At 41.4% G+C, this 23,254-nt stretch overlaps 1 protein-coding gene across 12 annotated transcripts in view; it reads right to left on the bottom strand.

Annotated features, from left to right (window-relative positions):
- MAP2K6 (mitogen-activated protein kinase kinase 6) overlaps positions 1 to 23,254 on the bottom strand; it is a 132,564-nt gene that overhangs the window by 34,978 nt on the left and 74,332 nt on the right. For 9 of the 12 annotated variants that reach the window (XR_014298302.1, XR_014298303.1, XM_082678590.1 and 6 more), the window contains exon 2: positions 8,232 to 8,298. Coding sequence is in view for 4 of the 12 variants with exons in the window: in XM_082678590.1 (XP_082534716.1) it covers positions 8,232 to 8,298 (67 nt within the window). In the remaining 8 variants the exon portion in view is untranslated. The other 3 variants (XM_082678597.1, XM_082678592.1, XM_082678591.1) reach the window with 3 other exon arrangements.

The following is a 23,254-nucleotide window of genomic DNA, read 5'->3' as shown; positions in this document are numbered from 1 at the left end:
CCGTCCAGCGCGAGTGCTGGGTGAGACCTCCTCCAGGTCTGACATTCCAGTATTCATACCAGGGCTCTGCAAATTACAGTCCATGACCCAGCTGTGGGTGAATTGTACACATTTAAAGGGTTGGAAAAAACAAACGACAAAGCATCTTCGGCAGAGGCCATGGTGGCCTGGGTAGCCCCAAATATCTACTATCTGGTCTTTTGCACAAAAAGTTTGCTGACTCCAGCTTTATTCTAACATTGCATGACAACTTTACCTCACAGGAGGGTTTCACGCCATTTTCCAGAAGGAGAAAAATGAAACCCAGAAAAATTCAGTGATATGCTGAACAGACAGTCCTCAACAGAGCTGAAAATAAAACTCATGTCCCCCAAGTCTCAGCCTTGACCTAAGGAGAAGGGGGTAGAGGCTGAAAACTGGGCTAAGTGCTTTACCCGCTTCTCCTATCATTAAAACACACACACACACACACACACACACACACCTACCTAAAAGTGTCATTGTTCCCATATTCCAGATCAAAACCTGTTTGGTGTCACCTTGAGCTAACTTGCTCCCAAGCGGTGAAGCTATGATTCAATCCAAGTCTGACTGAATCAGAGAAAACTTCCCCCACACCCAGGCCTCCTCTAATGAAAATGACCACCCACCCGCCATGAGGCCTACAGGCTCAGCGAGTCTGCCAAAAGCATCAAATGATGGACTGAAATGGACAGCTTGTATTGGGTTAGTTGACACTGTATCCTGTCCAGGGCTGGGCATATCCATTTGCCTGGGGCACCAAGTCTGTGCAGGAGGTTTAAACTGTGTGTGGACATTCTCTGTTGCTTATTCACTATTTCAGTGTTCTGGGGAAAGAACCAAACTTATTATGAAACTCCTAACCCTGGAAGGCCAAAGGTATTCCAAAGGTCACCTGCTATTACTTTTTTATATAAACAACCAGCTCCGGTTTATTAAAATATTTATTTATAATTTTACATGAGTAATGAGGTTACTGGTTACTATTATAATTATTATTCACCTATAATAATGTTTATTAATAACAATGTGTACTTATTACCTAATGATAATATTTATTAAGCATCTACGTGGGCCAGAGACCATGTGAGACCCTTTACATCAAATATGTTCTTTAATTTTCACAACTCTTAGAGGTGTTGGCTCTATTTTAATGTGAAGAATTGACATTGAAACAGACTAAATAATTTAAGAGATATCATCAAGGAGATGGTGACACTGGAACACAGAGCGACACCACGAAGTCTTCTCAGCTGCAGAAGTAAAAGATCCCGCCTCTGATGGATAGCCACGGGCTATCTGGCTGTAGTCACGAGCAGTGTAACGTGTGGCTAAGAGCGCATGCCTGAGGTCAGAGAACCCTCAGTTCGTATGCCACCTCTTCCACTTATTAAGTGAAATAATAATGATAATAACAACACCACTTAGAGCGACATTCATTGAGAAATTGCATTTGAAAATGCACTAAACTTGACCCTGAATATGGACTGTGACATCTGATCCCCATAGCAACTCCATCAGTGTTTGTTCCCGTTTTTCACAAGGGGGAACTAAGGCTTAGAAGGGTTAGGTAACTCGCCTAAGATATCCAGCTGGGGAAGTTCAGATATCAGATGGGAAGCCAGGCATTCCAGCACCAGAACCTGGGCTCCTGGAGCCCAACTGCTTTGAGCAGGGCCCCTGACCCTTGTATAGGTCTGTCTTCTCACTTATGAAGTGAGAGGAATAACAACTGCCTCTGAGTTTCTTGTAAGGATTAAGTGAAAGAATACTGACTAGCATGGAATCGATTTAGAATCAGTTGCTGCCAATCAAGTGAGGGAACAGCCCAGAAACCTGAGTCAAAGACACATTGGCATCAGTGACTCAAAGAAAAAACTCAAGTGAAGAGACCACACACGCGGCCCTAAAAAGAATGGGGCTCTGTCCCGGTCTATTTATTTGTGTGTAGTTCAGCAGAAGGCGGCAGGGTCTATATAAATGGCAAGAGTTACCAAGCCAACCTCACAAAATTGCCAAGAAAAACTCAAAATGAGGAAGCTTCTTCTTTAGGAGTACATATTTCAGCCTCAGTATTAAAATAATAATAACAACAACAACAGCAATAATCCTGTCCATGAGCTAACGTGGGACAGTCTACAGCCATGAAGGGACCTTGGCTTTACAGGATGAAACAGAAAAGTACATTCAAGGCTTATTCTACCACATGAGGGAAAGACAACAAAGAAACTACTTTTACCTTTGCATAGGTTTTTATTCACTTCTTTATACCAAGCAAGGATTTATGGTGGTTTTCAAAAATTCATTTAAAAAACCCAGAAAATTAATATAAATTAGAAGGTGAAGACTAGCAAATTTTAAAGGGAAGGAATAAAAGACAGCTGGAAAGTGGATATGAAAATATATCCCGAAGGAAATGATAAAGAGCAGAAAAATATCAATACACCATTCAAATGGCTACAACAAAAAATAGTGGCGTCACCAAATCTTGGACAGGTTGTAGAGAAACTGAATCACTTATACATTGCCAGTGAAAATGCAAAATAATATAGCCACTCTGGAAAACAGTTGGGCAATCTCTTAAAAACTAAACACGCACTGCCACCGGCAATTCCACTAATGGGTATTTTCCTCCCAGAGAACTAAATGTTTATGTTCACACAAAAACCTGTACATGATTGTTCATAGACTTACTTACAACAGCCAAAAACTAGAATCAGCCGAGATGTCTTCAATAGGTGAGTGGTTAAGCTCTGCTGTCTGCACGCACACTTACAAATGTACACGCATAACTCAGCAAGATATACTACTCAGCGATTAAAAGGAGCAACGTATGTATACAGCATGGATCAATCTTCGGGAAATTATGCTGGAGTGGCGAAAGCCAATCCCAAAAGGTTACACACTATAATCCCACTTATATAATAATATTTTTTAATGAGAAAAATTAATAGACAACAGATTAGTGGTTGCCAGGAGTGAGAAACAGTATTGGGAGAGGTGAGGAGGGAAGGCAGTCATGATTATAAAAGGGCAACATTAGGGATCCTATTGGTTTCAGAACCAGTTTCTTGACTGTAGTGGTGAATGCATGAACCTACACAGGTGACAAAAATGGTACAGAAATTTAACATCACACGTACTAGTGAATATAAGTAAAACTGGAAAACCTGAATAAGATGGGTACATTGTATCACTGTCAATATCAATTGAGCTTATAATACTATAGTTTCACAAAATGTTACCATTGGGCAGAGAATATAAAGTTTCTCTATATTGTTTCTTACAACTGGATGTGACTGTACAATTATCTCAATAACGTTGTCAATTTGAAAAGTCAAAGAAAAAAATCAGAAATCAATAAAATTGAAAGGAGGAAAATAAAGAAAACAAAGTTGGCTCTTCTAAAAATTCAATAAAAATTGATAAACCTCTAGCAAGACCAACACAGATAAAAAGAAAGAAGACACAAATTATCAATATCAGCAAAAAAAGAGGGGGATATCTCAGTATATCCTGCAGTCATTAAAAGAATAATCAGGAAATACTATGAGCAACTTTACTTTCATAAATTCAACAACTTAGAAGAAATTCCTTGAAAACTGCAAACTGCCAAAACTTAGCCACAATGAAATAGATTATCTGAGTTGCCCTATAACTATTAAAAAAAATGAATTGGTAATTTAAAAGCTCCAAAAAAAGGAATATATAAGCCCACTTTTTTTCCCTGGGGGAATTTTTTTTTTTTTTTTTTTTTTTTGCGGTACGCGGGCCTCTCACTGCTGCAGCCTCTCCCGTTGAAGAGCACAGGCTCCGACCGGGGCATGAACCCGCGGCCCCTGCATCAGCAGGCAGACTCTCAACCATTGCGCCACCAGGGAAGTCCCGAATCATTATTTTGAAACTGAAACTAATATTATATGTCAGTTATAGCTCAAAAACATTTTTTTAAGAATTACCGGTTATCTTATACAATGTCTACCAGAAAACAGAAGGTACTCTTACCAACTCATTTTATAGGGTCAGTATTACCTTAAATACCAAAACCAGAACATAATAGCTCAGACACACACACACACACACACATTACAGGTCAACATCTCTCATGAATTTAAGACACAAAAATCTTCACATTTTAGGAGATTAAATCCAACAATGTATAAAAAAAGTAGTATATCCCAACCACGTGGGATTTTTGGGGGGTATGCAAGGCTAGTTCGATATTTTAAAAATCCGTCAGTGTAATCCATATCAAAGGGACAAAGAAGAAAACTCCAAGATGACATCAATTGATGCACAAAAAAAACACTCAACAAAATTCAACACACATTCATGATAAAAATGTTGAGTACACTTCGACCAGAGAGGAATTTTTTCAACCTCATAAACAACATCTATGAGGACTTAACATCATGCTTAATGGTGAAAGATTGAATGCTTTCCCTCTAAGATGGGAGACAAAGCGAGGTAGCCTGCTCTCACCAATCTTATTTAACATAGTACTAAATATCCTTGCCACTAAAATAAGGTAAGAAAATAAAGGTTAAAAAAAAAAAAACAGGAAAGGAAGAAATAAAACTGTCTTTTTTGCAGAAGGTATGGCTATCTACACAGAAAACTCTAAGTAATCTACTAAAAAAGCTCCTGGAACTAATAATTGAGTTTTAGTAAGGTCACAGGGTATGCAGTCAACTCAAAAACCAATTGCATTTCTAAATACTGACAATAAACAAATGCAAATCAAAAGTGGAATACAATTTTTATTGCTTCAAAAAAAGGAAACACTTAGGTATAAATCCTCACAAAGCCTGATGGAGAGAATCTGTGTGATGAAAACTATAAAATACTGTTGGACGAAATCAAAGAAAATCTAAATGCTTGGAGAAATTTACCACATTCATGGACTGGAAGACTGAGTGCAGTAAAGATGTCAATGCTCGCTCAACTGATCTATAGGTTAAACGCAATTCCTACCAAAAATCCCAGCAAGTTTATTTGTAGACATAGACAAGCTTATTCTAAAACTAACATGAAAAGAGGAAAGCCCTAGAGTAACCAAAATAGTTTTGAAAAAGAAAAACAAAGTGCAAGGAATCACTTTTCCCAATGTGAAGGCTTACTGTGTAGCCGCAGGAATCAAGACAGTATGACAGACTGGCAGAGCAACAGACTCAGAGACCAGTGGAGCAGAATGGAGAACCCAGAAACAGATCTACACAAATACGCCCAATTAATATCTGACAAAGGCGCAAAAGCAATTCAGTGGAGGAGGGATAGCCTTTTCAGCAGATGGCGCTGGAGCAACCAGAAATCCATTGGCAAAAAAAAATAAAGCCCAACCTAAACCTCACATCTTGTACAAAAATTAAACTCGAAATGTAACATAGCCTTAAATCTAAAATGTAAAACTAAAACACTTCTAGAAAAAACATAGGAGAAAATCTGTAGGACCCAGGACTAGGCAAAGGGTTCTTAAACTTGTCACCAAAAACATAACACATAAGAGGAAAAACTGATAGATTGGACTTCATCAAAATAGAAAGACGAGGGCTTCCCTGGTGGCGCAGTGGTTAAGAATCGGCCTGCCAATGCAGGGGACACAGGTTCGAGCCCTGGTTCGGGAAGATCCCACGTGCCGTGGAGCAACTAGGCCTGTGCACCGCAACTACTGAGCCTGCGCTCTAGAGCCCGTGAGCCACAACTACTGAGCCCGCGTGACACAGCTACTGAGCCCGCATGCCTAGAGCCCGTGCTCCACAAGAGAAGCCACCGCAATGAGAAGCCCGCGCACCGCAACAAAGAGTAGCCCCCGCTCGACGCAACTAGAGAAAGCCCGCGCGCAGCAACGAAGACCCAGAGCAGCCAAAAATAAATAAATAAATAATTTTTTTAAAGAAATAGACGAAAAGACCCATTACAGACTGGGAGACAATGTTCTTGAATCACATACCTGACAAACTCTGTGCATCTAGGATATATGAAGAACTCTCAAAACTCAACATAAAAAAAAAAAAATCTGATTACATAATAGGCAGAGAAGTGCACAGACATTTCACCAAAGAAGATATAGGGATGGGAAATAAATGCCAAAAGTATTGAACAGCCATTAGAGAAATAAAAATTAAAACTTCAGTGATATCTCACATCTACCAGAATGGCTAAAATGAAAAGCAGTGATGACGCTGACAGGGATGCAGAGAAAGTGGGTCATTCATACATTTTTGGTAAGAATGTACATGGCTAAAATCACCCTGGAAAATACTTGGCAGTTCTTTCAAAACTAAAAGTGGACTTACCATGTGACCCAGTAATTGCACTACTGGACCTATATCCCAGAGAAACAGAGACTTGTTTCTATGCAAGAACTTACACATGAATGTTCACAGCAGATGTATTCATAACACCTCAACTGGAAACTACTTGTATCTCCTTCAAAGGCTAAAGGGTTTAACAAACTGTGGTATATCCATACCATGGAATGGCAGTCAGCAACAACAGAGAATAAACTATGGATACATGCGATAACGTGAATGAACCTCAAGGAAATGACGCTGGATGAAAAAGGCCAGTCTCAGAACGGAGACGCATGATTCCATGTGCACCACAATCAAGAAGTAATGAAATGGAAAAGGAGAGCAGATCAGTGCTTGCCAGGGATTAGGGACGGCAGGGGTGGGGGCAGAGGTGGGGAGTAAAAGGAGAGGGTCTTGTAGTGCCACACACTCGGGTATCTTGATTGCGGTAGTCGTTATGCAAGGCTGCACGTGTGATACAACTGCACAGAGCGACACACACACACACACACACACGAGGGCTTGTATTGCTGGTGAAATGTGAACACGTTCTGCGGTTTGCACCAACACCACTTTCTTGGTTTTGATGTGATACTAGGTTTGTGTAAGATGTTAACATTGTGGGGGACACAGGTGGGGGAAGGGTACAGGGGACTTTGTACATTTCTCTGCCACCTCCTGTGAATCTACAATTACTTCAAAATGAAGTTTTAAAAGTGTACCCCCTGAAGTCCCGTATAGGGAAGCCACATGTTTGATCCTAAGCTCACGAGAAGAAACCAATCAGAGAGGAAAAGTTACTAATTACATAGGTCCAAGGGAAGAAAAATAACCAGAGGGACCGAAAAAAAGAAAAAAAAAAGAGAAAAAGAAAGAAACGCCAGTCTTGGTAGTAGATATGGAAAGAATTCCTCCTGCAGATCCTCATGAAAGGAGCACTCTCACTTGAATTTGGCTCCACAGTCCAGGGCGCTGAAGAACAGCCCTCCCCTCTGCTCCGTCCCTAGAGGTTCTTCAGTGGAAAGTGTGTTTACGTGGTTGCATAAGATGCAAGGACCAAAGTCTTACAGAACATGATCATTTTTATTAGCACATTCCAACACCAGGGGTGCACTGTGTGATAGGGAATGATCATGGTTAAGGTCGGAAACCTCTACAAAGGGAGGTGCTTTTTTATAGATGAGCAGAAGCCTGAAACATTTAAGTTTCCTCTCATTGTACTTGCTGTGCTTTTATGGTACCTCTGCTGTAATTGTTTTTCTTGGAATTTCCATTCCTCCCATGCAGATGCTTTGATAGGTGGTCATACCCCCAGCTAGGCAGGAAATACCCTCCCCACCCAACAGAGAGACAAAGAGACGAGGTGGAGGCTCCAGGAGAGGGTGCCCTGCTTCACCGGGACCCGGGCTCCCTTAGGGATCTGGGCCAAAGGCTCAGCTAACAAAGGAGTGGTCCTTCGTCTCATGCTTGTCTTCTGTTTATATGGGCAGGATTTGGGTGGCAGGATGCTGAGTTCTCACCAAATACCATCTTTCTACCTCAAACCAAATTTTATAGTAGTGGTTCTCTCAGGGGTTTGCTTGTTTGCTCAGATCTATATAGAAAAGGCAAAAAGTCCATGTCCAGTGACCTTTTTGGATTTACATAGGACCCCATCTGCTGAACGCATTTGTAGAATTTTTAACCAACTAGCAATGAGTTCAAAGCTACCCATTCCATATCGACTGACCGACTATGATTTTTTTTTTCGGGTCTCAGAACAGTAAGTACTTGGCTTCCTCCTTTAAAGGGCTCTCCTTTCTAACAGCTATCTCCATAGTTAAGGTATTGCTCACCAGTCCAAAAATGAACTCCCATTCCCTGGAAATCTGTAAAGTGCAAGCATTTGGATTAAGGCGATGATCCTGCCAGACTTACGTGGAACTGGTCTGAGGTTGTTCAAATGCTTCTTTTGGGATTTTAAGGCCAGGGTTTCTCTTCTTGCCTGTTTGGAAAGATGGAAGAATAAAGTTAAGGTCTGAATCACAGCATGAGAGCAGGGACAGAGACTGCAGCAGAGAAAAAGGACAGAACTGGGAACGCAGGTCTCATTTCCACATTCAGAACTCCACTTCCTACCAGGACGGCCGTGAATGACACGCACCAGTCACCAGGCTGAGCAGAGCCTCCCAAGTGCAGACTGAGATCACGGATGCGCTTTTTCACCAGTGCAGGGTGCAGTGTCAGTATAAGGCTGCCAATCCTTTTTACCCAGGAAGACCTGCCCTTTTTTCCCTGCTGGGAGTTCGGCATTCCAACTTCTTCTTCATTTTCTTGTACACAACAATGGTAATGGTAGACGGTGTTAGTTACAGGATTTTTTCCTTTATAATGTCAGTCAGATGTACCCACACTTCTCTTAGTATACCAGAGTTTTCTAAATTGATCTTTGATTAGCTGACAGAGTTAACCATGGAGGTAGAATAAAACATACTTTCCCACTGTTCTCCCCTTCCTCTTCTCAACCACCTGCTGTAAGTTAAAACACCTAAGCAAAGGGTAGGGTAATACTTATTTACTTTTTCCCCATTCCAAAAAGGATTATGATAAGAGATGGGCCCATGCAAGGAGGCTGTCACTTCTTTGGGGGCAAGATGGGAACATAATGTGTTTGTTCATCATCTCCGGGCTGAAACCACAAGAGAGCTTCGCTCAAATACTTTTGTTGATGGTTTAAAAGAACAGACTGAAAAATGACGGCTCAGGAAGCGATAAGAGAATCCAGTCTTGTAAAGGCTCGGGATTTTCCTCATCTAATGCTGTATCTCTTCATGCTTAGCAGGAAACGCCAGAGCAGAGCTGGATACAACACCCGTGGGCTTACATTCTTTCTCACCTCTTCTCCACGTTGCAGGGAGCACTACAGAGCTGACACACACCCTGCTTAAGGCTCTGAGTAGAGATCTGCAGCTGCATAGAAACTGCAGAAGTCATATTCTGTAGCCTCTTGCAGGAAAATGACATCCAAAGACTTCAGTGACTGCTCACCATCAGAGAGCCAGCAATGACCCAGTCAGAATCAGAATCCAGGCCTCCAAACACTCAGGTGGGAACTCTTTCCTCTGTGCCACAATGGATGAAGTTTAGAGGTGACCAGAGAGAATGAGGTAGGGGAGTACGGGGTTATGAGTTTTTAAAAACCAGATTACAGGGGCTTCCCTGGTGGCGCAGTGGTTGAGAGTCTGCCTGCCGATGCAGGGGACACGGGTTCATGCCCCAGTCCGGGAAGATCCCACTATGCCGCGCAGCGGCTGGGCCCGTGAGCCATGGCCGCTGGGCCTGCACGTCCGGAGCCTGTGCTCCGCAACGGGAGAGGCCACAGCAGTGAGAGGCCCGCATACCGCAAAAAACAAAACAAAACAAAAAAACCAGATTACATCCAGTTCCTTCACTCACCAAGAGACCTCCAGGGTCACTTTTCATCTGACTCTTGATATCCTCAACTATAAAACGGTGTAGTAACATCAATGCCTACCATATCGGACTGATGTGAGAACCATGGGATAACACATATGAAAGAGCAATGAAATTATAATCATTTTAAAAAAACAAGCTGCACAGTCTCATAAAAGAAAATGAGTCATTTAAGAAACTCAGGAACAGGGACTTCCCTGGTAGTCTAGTGGGTAAAGCTCCGCGCTCCCAATGCAGGGGGCCCGGGTTCGATCCCTGGTCGGGGAACTAGATCCCGCATGCATGGCGCAACGAAGATCCCACGTGCCGCAACTAAGACCCAGCACAGCCCAAATAAATAAATAAACATTTAGAAACTCAGGAACAGAATTGGTATATTATCATAGTCCAGTGTAATGTATAATTGTGATCTTTCTCTCTATGCCTTCAAAATCCAGAAATCTAGATCAATTCTGCCAAGTTGCACAAAGCCAGGAAGCAACATGCTTGGCAGTAACCAACACAGAGAAAGCCTTTCAGACCCACCTTCACTGAGTGACGTTAAGTCAGAAAGAGAAAAACAAATACTGTATATTAATGCATATATGTGGAATCTAGAAAAATGGTACAGATGAACCAGTTTGCAGGGCAGAGATAGAGACACATGTAGAGAACAAACATATGGACACCAAGGGGGGAAAGTGGTGGATGGGTGGGATGAATTGGGAGATAGGGATTGAGATGGATACACTGATGTGTATAAAATAGATAACTAATAAGAACCTGCTGTATAAAAAAATAAAATTCAAAAAGAAAAAGAACCACCTTCATCGTAACAGGTCTTCTCAGTTCTCTCCTCATTTGGACTTACCTATGCGTTTTACAAAAATTCAAAACTCACCATTTCCCTTCCTATTCCTGGAGCTCAGATGGCCATTGAGCACATGTCACTGAGTTAGTTATTGACAATACACAGAGCTGTACTATGCTGGATCTGATTGTGAGAATCCAAGTAGATAAATGGCCTAATTCCAACAATTCCCATCCATGGGCCTCAGGCAATACATAGGGAAGGCTATTTTAAATGAGATACTCTAAGGAAGAATGAACGAGTTTGACTTGTCTAAACATCATGCAGATTCTAACACAGGTGACAGAGAATTCAGGTAATCCGGACAAATACAACCCTGTAGTTCTCCCAGATAAAACGAAGCAAAATGAAACTAAAATATATTTTTCCTGCAAAAAAGCCTCCCCAGATGCCATTTACGCAAGCCGCAAGCAAACGTTACTCTTAAGTTCCTGCATCTCTCTTCTTCATTTCTAACTCAACTCTTACAAGATGGATGTCAAGAGAAATACCTATTTATGGAGGAAAACACCTTTGAAAAACTTTAATATAGCAGTGAATTATTACACCATAGGAATTAATTATTCGTAGTTCATTAATAGCAATCGACTATTAAGCTATAACTAACAAATCATCAAAACATCTATACGAAGAAATAGCAAAAGAAAGAGAGAAAACTTCTGGCACGGAGACTAAAGAAAGAAATGACCCAAAGAACAATAAAGTCTTCTAGGTGTGGGAAAAGAAGACCCCTGGTTCTCCTCTGACAAAAACAACAAGAAACAGAGCTCCAGCAGACACAAAACCTAGTTGAATCACCATTAGAAAACACCCTGCCTTCATTTCTTAACAGTAAATAAAACAAAAATCACAAAGGCACGCGCCAACATTCCATAATTCACTTACTTGACCATCACTGGAAGAACAGCCCCGTAAAAGACTAGCAGAGGTACCTCTAATAAGGGTTTCAGGGCTGCTGCGAGAGCGAGCAGAAGAAAACCCCAGAGAAGGCTGCTTTACTCGGAAGACGGCGCTTCAGCGGAGCAAAACGGAGCTGCAAAGACTCCACCCCTCCTGCAGTGCCGATCACCCCAAACCTCTGCAAGTTTATCGTTCCCAGGGAAACTCCCACTTCAGGAAGGGAGAGTCGAAGTGGGTCTGTTTGAACACCAAGGTGTGACATTAAGCATTAACCAGACTTGGAGGAGTACATCTATAAAGTAATTCTGGATAGCACAGCGTTCTCCAGCTTTTCTGTAAATGCCTCTTTCATTTCTTAAAGTAAAGGAAAACAATATGTGATCAGTTTCCAGCTGTGTTTATTTCAAAGCAATCTGTTCCCCTTGGCAAGGCTGCCAACACCTGACTGTTAACATTTAACACTGTGTTAAAAAAAAATTAAGGAGAGGCAGCAAAGTGAATAATAAAACTAAGTGGCCAACTATGATAAGTGGCCTTTTTGCTTGACATTCAAAAGCAAAAATGAAAAATACGTCAGAAAATAGGCTCTATGTTATGTCACATGCTAGTAACAAGCCTTCTCAGAAGGAGAGAATTCTGTATACGTCTGCAGATCTCAACCAGCTGTGCCCTCTTATTGGCACAATCTGCAAAGGGTAAAAACCTCCTTGGCCTGATGGAGCATATGTGGTACCATATTACATCAGCCTGTGTCACACCCATGCCTGTTTTCTCCAAAAATATTGTAGTCCCACTGCACACATGTATTGGCAAAATTCATCTTAAACCAAAGCCTTTCCCCAATGGCACTGGGGAAAAAAAGAAAAAAAACCTTGCCAGCAGTTAGAAAATATTTACCAAGCCACAGAAATGTTCACCAGCTCTGACCGTACCGAAAATGATGGGGTACACAAGACATCTTGCTGGGCACCGCTCAGAGAAGCTAAGCACAAAGGGCTTCTCTCATGTGCCTTATTACATAAAACAGAAGATCGCGCTCCAGCGCCAACCCAAACAGCAAGAGAAACCAGAGGGGTGGAATCCGGAGGCTCTCCTGACACCTAAATGTTTGTCAGCCTGGCCAAGGGTCCGGGAACATGATTATGAGGGTTTACGATTATTGACACAGCTTTACAAAGGGGTGACTTTGCTCCCGGCTCCAAATTTATTTTAAAAATCTGTTTCCCCACGTGAATGGGATTTCCAGCCAAGTAACTGGCAACCTGAAGACCCTGGCTGCCCTTGCCTTCACACTTGTATCTAGGCTTCAGTTCCATGGGTAGCTGGCACTAAAGGTGGCGGAGAAGTGTCATTAAATGTTATTAAGTCACAATGGTCAGATGTAAGGCAGCTCACAGAGCAGGGCAGAGTGAAGGGAGAACAGAGAGAGAGCTGGCTTAACAACAGTGGCCCGGAAGTGGACACAGAAAATTCCCCCAAACCACTGGATCTCACCCACCACTGAGACTTCCACCAGGATGCCAGATTTCTTTGGAATTACATAAAATTTAGAGAAGGAGAGCTGCAAAGTTCATTTGAAAACGTGCAGTCATTTTTATTTCAAGGCGGCAGATGAATCTCCTGAAACGACAGCTTTACCTCCGTGTCCCTGGGCTCAGGGGCTCCAGCCCTCCTGTGGACAGGAGCTCAACCTTCTGATTTCAGCCCGTTTATCACACGCCCCACAGAACCTTCCCAGACCTCCCCAGACATACTTAAGGAGCACAGGCCACACCCGCCAGCTTCCACAGGCCGGCATCTCAAACACAATACGAATTCAATGCAACTTCACTCAACTCCCAGTATTTTAAACTGTCCACTCTACCTAAGATAGATCTCCACGACCGTCTTCCACTTATATTCCTCATACCTTGTCTCACAATCTCGAATCACTTCTGCATTTATGTGTTCGTTTTTGAATCTACTTATTACTTATTTATTATCTGTCTCACCCAGAAACGTTCAGCTACAGCAGCAATTTTGCCCAGGGCTTGTACACCGTCAGTATTTGTTGACGGAACATTTGTTGTTCTTTTCTCAGCTGTTTTGAATTTTGGTATTGAGGTCTTCAAAAATAATTTTAAATAGTGTAGTCTGTAAAAATATTGAATCACTATGTTGTACATCTGAAGTTAATATAATATTGTATATCAACCATAATTTTTTTTAAAAAAAAGCACAGAATGGAGTAGAAATAGTTCAACCCTGAGCATACGTAAGAGCTCGTTTTAAGTCCCCGCCGTGCCACTTAACACTGGGACCCTGAGGATGATTCTGAAACTCAGTTTCCACAGCGACAAGCTGGAGACGAGACTCTGGCTGCTGAGAGATTTAGTTGGCATAACCTACGGGAAGGAGTCCAGCACACAGCAGGTACCCACCGGATAGCAGTTTCTTTTCTCCCTTCCACGTTTGTGCTTACATTTTTAAAATAGGAACGAAACAGAATGTCCCCTCTGTGGGCAGGTTATTTCTTCAAATGCCATCTCTGTTCTCCCCCTCCTGTGTTATTTATGTGAAAATGACATTTTCAAACATCTCATCGATCGTGAACCGTATTCTCTTGGTTCCCACTGACTATGGGAATTGTTTAAGCTCTATAGGATCAGGATCTCTGAGAGCAAACCCTCAGAATCCATATTTTTTATAAAGGACTTCAATTTTTGAGAGCAGTTTTAGGTTCACAGCAAAACTGAAGGGAAGGTACAGAGATTCGCATATACCTTCCTGTTCCCATACATGCAGAGCCTCTCGCGTTAGCGGCATCCCGCCAGAGTGGTGCATTTGTTACAAATGACACACCTGTATTGACACATCATCACCCACTCGCTCTTGGTGTTGTACATCCTAGGGGTTTGGATAAATGTACACTATGCATCTATCATTACAGTGTCATACAAAGCAGTTTCACTGTCCTAAAAATCCTGTTCTCCCCCTATTCATCCCTCCTTCCCCCCAACCCCTGGCAACCACTGATCTGTTTACTGTATCTATAGTTTTGCCTTTTCCAGAACATTATATAGTTAGAATCATACTCTGTGTGTGTGTGTGTGTGTGTGTGTATGTGTGTGTGTGTGTGTGTATAGCCTTTTCTGATTGGCTTATTTCACTTAGTAATATGCATTTAAGCTTCTTCCATATCTTTTCATGACTTAATAGTTCATTTCTTTATAGCACTGAATAATATTCCATTGTCTGGATATACCACAGTTCATTAATCCATTCACCTACTGAAGTGCATCTTGATTGCTTCCAAGTTTTGGCAATTATGAATAACGCTGCTTATAAACATCTGTGCGCAGGTTTTTATACGAACGTAAGGAGTGTCACTGCTGTATTGAAAGAGCTAGAGAATAAGACAAACCAATTCCTGTAACATCAGAGAGCATGTGTGATGTGCAGTAAAAGTATCACACCATGAATACACAGGACGTTCAAAGAGGGAGAGAGAAAATCAGGCAAGGGAAATGAGAAAATACAGTCTCACAGAGGAAGTAGTATTTTACGTGGTCCTTTGATAAATGGTAGGATTTGAGGGTACGTGATGGCTCATTATACTATTATGTCTTCTTTTTATATATATTCAATGTTTCCATAATAAGACATGAAAAGGCAACAGTAGGATTCCAAGGAGGAGGAGGAGGAGGAGCTCACGGTGTGGCGAGAAGGACATTGTGGCGTCTCAAAGGCTGTGACACGGAAAGACTGAAAGATTGTAACTAACAATTTTTAATTTTCAGATTTAGGAAGAGAAGTCATCTATTTTTTAGTAGAGGAGTATCATGCCATGTTGTGTTTTAAAAACAAATGATGTAACAAGATTAATCTACTATCTGCAGGGTGTTTTGAAACTGTGGTACACATGCACACACATAACACCTGCATACACACTCACAGGCCCACATACACACACCTTGGTGGCTTAAGCTGTTGGGTCTTTGCTCATATTTTCCCTGAAGTGTTATCATCTTTCTCCCCTGGTCAGTTGCAACACACTCAGCTCAAGTGTGTTCTCCTCCAGGAAACCTTCCATAAAAAACATGCAATAAATGTCCCTTATCTGTGTGGCCACAGGACTCTGCACGTTATCTTCCGTCTTCCTTCTTACACTGATTGATTGAACCCACCTGCTCACCCGTCTCTTCCACTAGAAGGCGAGCTCTTCAGAGCCGGACCCCATGCCTTACCCAGGTGCAGAGTAAGCACTAGACCCAAAAAATGAGAGGCAGAGACCACAGCAACTTGGCTAATAAATTTAAGTTGCTTAAACTTCACAGAGGCAAAATCTATAGGCTCTGGTAATTTCCTGGATAAGAAGTATAGAAGACCAGAAGCTAAGCTGTAGTAGTAACAGTGGTAGCAATCTGGCTTTTCCCCACCTAGATAAAATTAAGTAAAAAAGGAAAGTCAGGCCAGTTGGGGTGGGAGGTGGGAGAAGGTAGATAATGAGCTCCAGCCCTGAGATGTGCTAGGGATAAGCTGAAGGAACACCTGGCAGATTTCAGGCAGGCACATGGAGCTTCAGAGAGGGATGGCGGGGGGTGGGGGGGGATATGAAAATCTGTGAGTGACAAACAGAGAAGTAGAAAGTTGAATGAGACAGGCAGAGAAACAAGAACGGGAAGCAGCCTATGTAAGAATATTTTGAGAGAATGAGATGTAAATGAAGAATCAGCGAAGGACACCAAGAATCTCTGGAGGTTCCAAGGAGAAACACCAGCGAGTGCAGAGCAGCACTATCCACTATTCAGAAAAGGTCCTATTTTCAAAGGATGAGAGCACTCCGAGTTTTCTTACAGCTTCCCGGAACTGAAGTTCTTTTTCCAGACCCGGTCGAGCTGAAGTATATGCTTAGTCACGTTAACCATTTGGTGCTGACTTTGTGCTTTTGAAAGAACCTAAAATCAAAGCACAGCCAAGGCCCTCCCGTTGTGGTCTGGGGCCCAGTGAAAGCAGGGGGTGTGCGTGAGGGTGAGGCGGGGAGGGCCCCCCGTCTGTACTCATCTCCTTCCTCGTTTACATGCGGCTTCATACATGAGTCTTATCAAAAGGAAACGCAGTCACAGGGTGTTAAAAATACCGCTTTACAATAAAAATATGGCAGCAGTGGCAAAGAAATTGAGGGATGTGGCTCACCTTTTCAAAATGCATGCTCCATTCTGGTTAGGTTTAAAAATTGCACTTATATTTTAGAGAAAAATATTGAAATGTCTCCAAGTGGAATAATATGATTCTAGGATATGCTTCAAAATAATATGGGAGTGGGGTGGGGTGGAGATAGAGGTGAAATAAGCTAGTAATTGTCAAAGCTGAGTGATGGACACACGGTGCTCACTATATGTCTGTCTTTGAGTATGTTTGAAAATGTCCAAAATGTAATGATTCTCTTGAATAGCTACTGAATCACAGAAAATTCTCTTTTAATAATTAAAAAAGAGGGATAGTAAGAAGACTGCATTTTTCTCTTGGGAGAAGTGGATTCTTTTTTCCCTTTGGTCTAAGATCACAATATTTTAAAATTTTTTATTGGAGTAGAGTTGATTTACAATGTGTTAGTTTCAGGTGTACAGCAAAATGAATCAGTTATACATAGACATATATCCACTCTTTTTTTTTAGATTCTTTTCCCATATGGGCCATTATAGAGTATCGAATAGAGTTTAAGATCACAATTTTAATAGCACTGAGATCACCTCCCTTTAGCCAAGGAAAACTACAGGGTCATAATTTTCATTCAACCAGCTGCTTGAAGACTAAGAAGTGCAGAGAAATACAGAGGAAAGTTCTTGATCTATATGTCTTCTAAGAGTGCTACCAGTACAGTCCATCCTGCTTCTCCCCCAGATTTACCTAATTTCTTTTAGTGAGCTGCATTCTACCATGATGTCATTGACCCATGTTGAGGTCACCTTAAAAAGGGAACTCTGGGGCTTCCCTGGTGCCACAGTGGTTGGGAGTCTGCCTACCAATGCAGGGGACACGGGTTCGAGCCCTGGTCTGGGAAGATCCCACATGCCACGGAGCAACTAGGCCCGTGAGCCACAACTACTGAGTCTGCGCGTCTGGAGCCTGTGCTCCGCAACAAGAGAGGCCACAATAGCGAGAAGCCCACGCACCGCAATGAAGAGTGGCCCCCGCTTACCGCAACTAGAGAAAGCTCTCGTACAGAATCGAAGACCCAACACAGCCAAAAATAAATTAATTAATTTTTTAAAAAAGGGGACTCTGAAATTCATCTCTGTAAGGTTGTTTTTGATTACCTTATATAATGTCTTCTTTTTCAAAAAATTTTATTTTTTATTGGTCTACAGTTGATTTACAATGTTGTGTTAGTTTCAGGGGTACAGCAGTTACCCCTGATTCAGTTACACATATACATATAGCTATTCCTTTTCAAATTCTCTTCCCATTTAGGTTATTAAAGAATATTGAATAGAGTTCCCTGTGCTCTACAGTAGGTCCTTGTTGGTTATATATTTTATATACAGCAGTGTGTACATGTCAATCCCAATCTCCCAATTTATCCCTCCCCCCCCCACCTTTCCCCCTTTGAATAACCATAATGTCTTCTTTATAAAGACTCTTGGGGTAAAAATATGTGTTACCAATAACAAGAAGAGGTAGTTTCTCCTGTATAATCTCTGCCTATGGATGATGTGAATGTTCCTCTAACGTGTTTCCTTCCTTGGGTTTATGGCTGAAAGGCTTAAGGCCAAACCTGGACTCATATTCATACTCATTTCTGACTCAGTGTTTTCTGTGGCTCTGTTTCTGTCTTACCCACCCTTTTAATAATATTTTATTGTGGAACACTTTATGTACATGGGAAAGTACACGAAACAGTTAGGATCAACCTCTGTGCACCTCCCCCCGCTTCAGAAAGTACCGGCTCAAGACCCATTTTGTTTCATCTACACCCCACCCACGTTCCGAGACATCAAATCATTCCGTCCATAACTATTCTATCAAACATCGCTAAAGGAAATTGACTATTTAAAATAACCATCATGCCACTATCACACGGAAACAAATAAGTAATTTCTTAATATCTACTCAGTGTTCAAAATTCTAATTGTCTTGTGAAGAGGAGTTGGGAGAGGGGTAAGATAGGAGAAGGGGATGAAAAGGTACAAACCACAGGTATAAAATAAATAAGATACAAGAATGTAATTAATGTATAGGACAGGAAATCTAACCAATATTTTGTAATAACTTCAAATGGAGTATAATCTATAAAAATATCAAATCACTATGTACACACTTGAAACTAACAGAACATTGTAAATCCACTATACTCCAGTAAATAAATAATTCTAATTGCCTCCTTATAAATAAGTAAGATAAATAATTATCTTGTTTATAAATATTCTAAATACTCTTAAATTCTGCTGTGTTTGAATCAGGATCAAAATTAGGTCCTTGCTATATAAAAAGCAAAGGGGACTTTCCTGGCAGTCCCGTGGTTAAGACTTCACCTTCCAGTGCAGGGTGTGCTGGTTTGATCCCTGGCTGGGGAGCTAAGATCCCACATGCCTCGCAGCCCAAAACCAAAAAACCAAAACATAAAACAGAGGCAGTATTGTAACAAATTCAATAAACACTTAAAACAAAATGGTCCACATCAATTAAAAAAAAAAAAGCAAAAAAACAAATTAAATGAACAAACCAAACCAAACCGAACATGTAGATACAGAGAACAGAGCAGTGGTTACCAGAAAGGAAGAGGAGAGTAAAATGGGTAAAGGGGGATCCACCCTATGCTGATGGATGGAAACTAAATTTTGGTGGTGAGCAGACTGCGGTGCACACGGAAGTCAAAATACAATGTTTTAAGATTAGGTGATAGAATTTCTTAGGTCCCTGTCAATCTATAAGCTCTCCCTCCATTTCTTGTTGTCCACCCCTCCCCACCCAATGCGATTACTTTGCTGAAGAAATCTGATCATTTGCCCTATACAGTTCCCCACTAATTCTGAGGGCGCACCTTGTGGGCTTGTGTGCCCCTTTGTTAGCTAGAGTGCGATCCGACGGAAACTCGACTGCTCCGTTTGGCACAGCGGCATCACAGGTGGCCTCACCTGCTTTTAACTAAATTGCTGAATTCTTTGCATCCTAGTAAACGCTCCTAAACTCTTAATGGAAAAAGGAAGAAATAAATAAATAAATGAATAACCCCTCAACAACACTGGGTAGTCAACAAACTTCTTAATCTTTGTCAATTTGATAAGTAAACAAAGGTACCTCATTGTTTTTAATCACCCTTTAAAAATGTGTAATGAAGTTGAATATTTTTAACATGTCTACTGACATCTGTAGTTATGTTTCTGTGAACTCCTTGTTCAAGCCATTTGCTCATTTTTATGTTAGGTTATTATTGTTGTTTTATTTGTAAGAGAAGACATTGCCCCTTCTGTAGTTTGAATCACAAAACACACACACATGTGAGTGTGTCTGCCCACTTGGGTTGGGTTTTTCTCCCCTTTTTGATTGTACAGAATTAAAAATTTTTACATTACTTCATGGCCTTTGCACTTTTACAAGGCAGGAACATTCTTTCCTTTTCCCCAAATAGCTAGATAGTTGTCCCAATACCACCTATTAATCTGTCCATTTTTTTCTCCATTAATTTTACACATCTTTTTAATATTTATACCTCTTATATAAGTTCATTGGCTGCTATGTCTAAAAGTTATTAAATATTCGTGGCATTGAAAGGCAACTTCACTCAATCCTGACTTTAAGAGAACTCTTTCTAGCTTTTCACCTTAAAAAAACTCTGCTGGTTTTACGAAACTGTGTCATTTGCAGAAATGTGGATGGACCTGGAGACTGTCATACAGAGTGAAGTAAGTCAGAAAGAGAAAAACAAATATCATATATTAACACATGTATGTGGAATCTAGAAAAAATGGTATGGATGATCTTATTTGCAAAGCAGAAATAGAGACACAGATGTAGAGAACAAACATGGATACCAAGGGGGAAAGGGGGGTGGGTGGGGTAGGTTGAATTGGGAGACTGGGATTGACATATCCACTACTACGTATAAAATAGATTAACTAATGAGAACGTACCCTATAGCACAGGGAACTCTACTCGGTGCTCTGTGGTGACCTAAATGGGAAGGAAATCCAACAAAGGGGATATGTGTATCCATATGGCTGATTCACTTTGCTGTATGGCAGAAACTGACACAGGAGTGTAAAGCTATGCTCCAATAAGAAAAAAAAAAAATATGCTGCTTTTAGATTCAGTTTGACAGAAGAAGGATAGAGCCATCCATGTTTACTGAGTGAAATATCTTATCAAGGCTCTCAAAGACTTGCCCATACCGTAATCCTTAGAACTTGTGAGTGTTAGCATGCTCAGGTTTCAGGAGATGTGATTAAAGGAAGGGTTCTGGGATGAGGAGATTATCGTGGATTATCCAGTTGGGCCCTAAATGCCATCACAAAGCTTCCTGATAGCAGAGAGGCTGAGAGACACGAGACACACGGAGGAGCAGACGGAGGCAGAGGCCGGGGGATTCAGCCACAACCTGGAGAACGCCGCGAGTGCCAGCAGCTCCTGCAGGCTGGATTCTTTATCCCAGAGCCTCTGGAGGGAGCCTGACCTGCTGACACCTTGATTCTGGATTTCTGGCCTCCAGAAATGTGAAAGAATAAATTTATGCAGTTTTAAGCCACCAAGTTTGTGGTTACTTGTTACAGCAGTTACAAGAAACTAGTACACTACGGGCGGACCTCGGAGATATCGTGGGTTCCGGTCCAGCCCCGGGCAATAAAGCAAATATCGCAAAAAAGCAAGTCACACGAATTCTTTGGTTTCCCAGTGCATGGTAAAGTTATGTTGACAATATAGAGTAGTCTATTAAGCGTGCAACAGCATTATGTCTAAAAAACAATGTTCATACCTTAATTTAAAATACTTTATTGCTAGAAAATGCCAACCATCAGTGAGCAAATGCTGTTAGGAAAATGGCGCCGATAGACTTGCTCGAGGCAGGGTTGCAACAAACCTTCAATTTGTAAAACATGCAATATCTGCGAAGCACGATAAAACGAAACCCAATAAAGACAAGGTATGCCTGTATTAGAAATGGATGCTGAATTTTACCAAATTCCCTTTCAACATTTATTGAAGTAATCCAGTGTCCTTCCTCTTATACCCAAGCTGCCACGCTCTCTACCAAATGGATTTCTTACTTTTTCCTTTTCTGTTTTCTTTCTTTCACCAACTCATTTTCACTCTCTTTATTTCCTCCTCAGCAGCTTCTGCCACTAAGCCTTCCTGAGGATCCTGTGTTCCTGCATTGCCTGTGGTGGTAGAAACTTAGAGCCTGCTAATCCCTGGATTCAAGAAACATCTAGAAAGTCTTAACTTGACAAAACAAGGGTGCAAAACAAAGTTAAGAAATTAAATGCAAACAAGAAGGAATAGGTATTAGTAAATGTTCCTTTCTCTGGAACAAAGGAGATGGTGCTGGCTTCCTTTCATTTCTCTCTAGCTTGGGGCCAAGGAAGAAATGTACCCTTTCCCCAGGCCTGTGTCACATTGTGAAATTCTTCATGTCCCCTGTCAACAAGAAACAAGAAGGTAAAGAAACCAGGGCCAAAGCAATCTCAGAAACTATGGCAAGATTCCTCACCTTGACATTCCAGCCCTGCAGCCTGAAAAAACTCAGGATCATCCTCTTCCCCATGGCTGTTTCTGCAGTATCTCTCACTTTTTTCTCTCCAGGGAGGCTGGACGTTTTTGAGAGTCATGTTTTACAAACCACAGCCTGGCAGAAAACCAGTGGCCTCTGCCTTTTGTTCTGCCACATACTTTGCTGGCTTCATGCATCCCCCACTGGTGACACTTCTGATTAGAGGTTCAGGATGGTTGATAAAAAAACAAAGACTAAGAAATAGCCTCAAGAAAACCACAAAACTTAAATGTGAGGTTTTCTGAAAAGAGAAAGCAAACAACTTTTTTTATGCATGTCTACTCATATTTCATTACTATTTCAGATCCTCATGGAACCCTTAAGGGAAAATTCCACACTCCTATAGAAGGACTTAGGTCCTTATCTCACCGTAATTAACAAATATTGCTTCAGGCAGTGCCATAACTCTGCGTGTCAAAGAAGTGGAGTTCTCTAGTCTTGGTCATATGTTTAGAAATTGTTCCAGGCACTCACCTTGAAACTTGTAAATCAGTTCATCTCTAAGACTAATTGCGAAAAAAAAAGTACAGTTGACCCTTGAATAACACAGGTTTGAACTGCACCGATTCACTTATATGTGGATTTTTTTCAATAAATATGGCATCTGTATTTTCACTTTATAGTTCTTTAAATGAACTAAGTGTGGGGGAAAGTATGTGCTCAATCAGAGCTCACAATATGTGGAACCGAAAGAACTAGGGTTTGAGTCCTGATTCTACCCAAACTGTTTGAGCTTCCTGCCCCTGGGTAAGTCACTGATCAATTCATTTGTTTTTCAGGCAGAGATAGCAGTCTGCAGATTTTTGACTGTGGGGTGGGGGCAGGGGGTGTCAGTGCCCAATTGCTGCTTCGTTGTTCAAGTGTCAACTGTACATAAATTCCCTGTTGCATCCATAGAATGATCCACCTACCTATGTGATCAGAAATGGGAGGGAAAGATATAAATTTAAATACACATCATGATGCCTTACACACAGCTACCTATACAGC

The sequence above is a fragment of the Grampus griseus genome (assembly GCF_964374135.1).
Source record: "Grampus griseus genome assembly, chromosome: 20".
NCBI classification, from domain to species: domain Eukaryota; kingdom Metazoa; phylum Chordata; class Mammalia; order Artiodactyla; family Delphinidae; genus Grampus; species Grampus griseus.
This window is presented reverse-complemented; position numbering and strand designations above follow the sequence as displayed.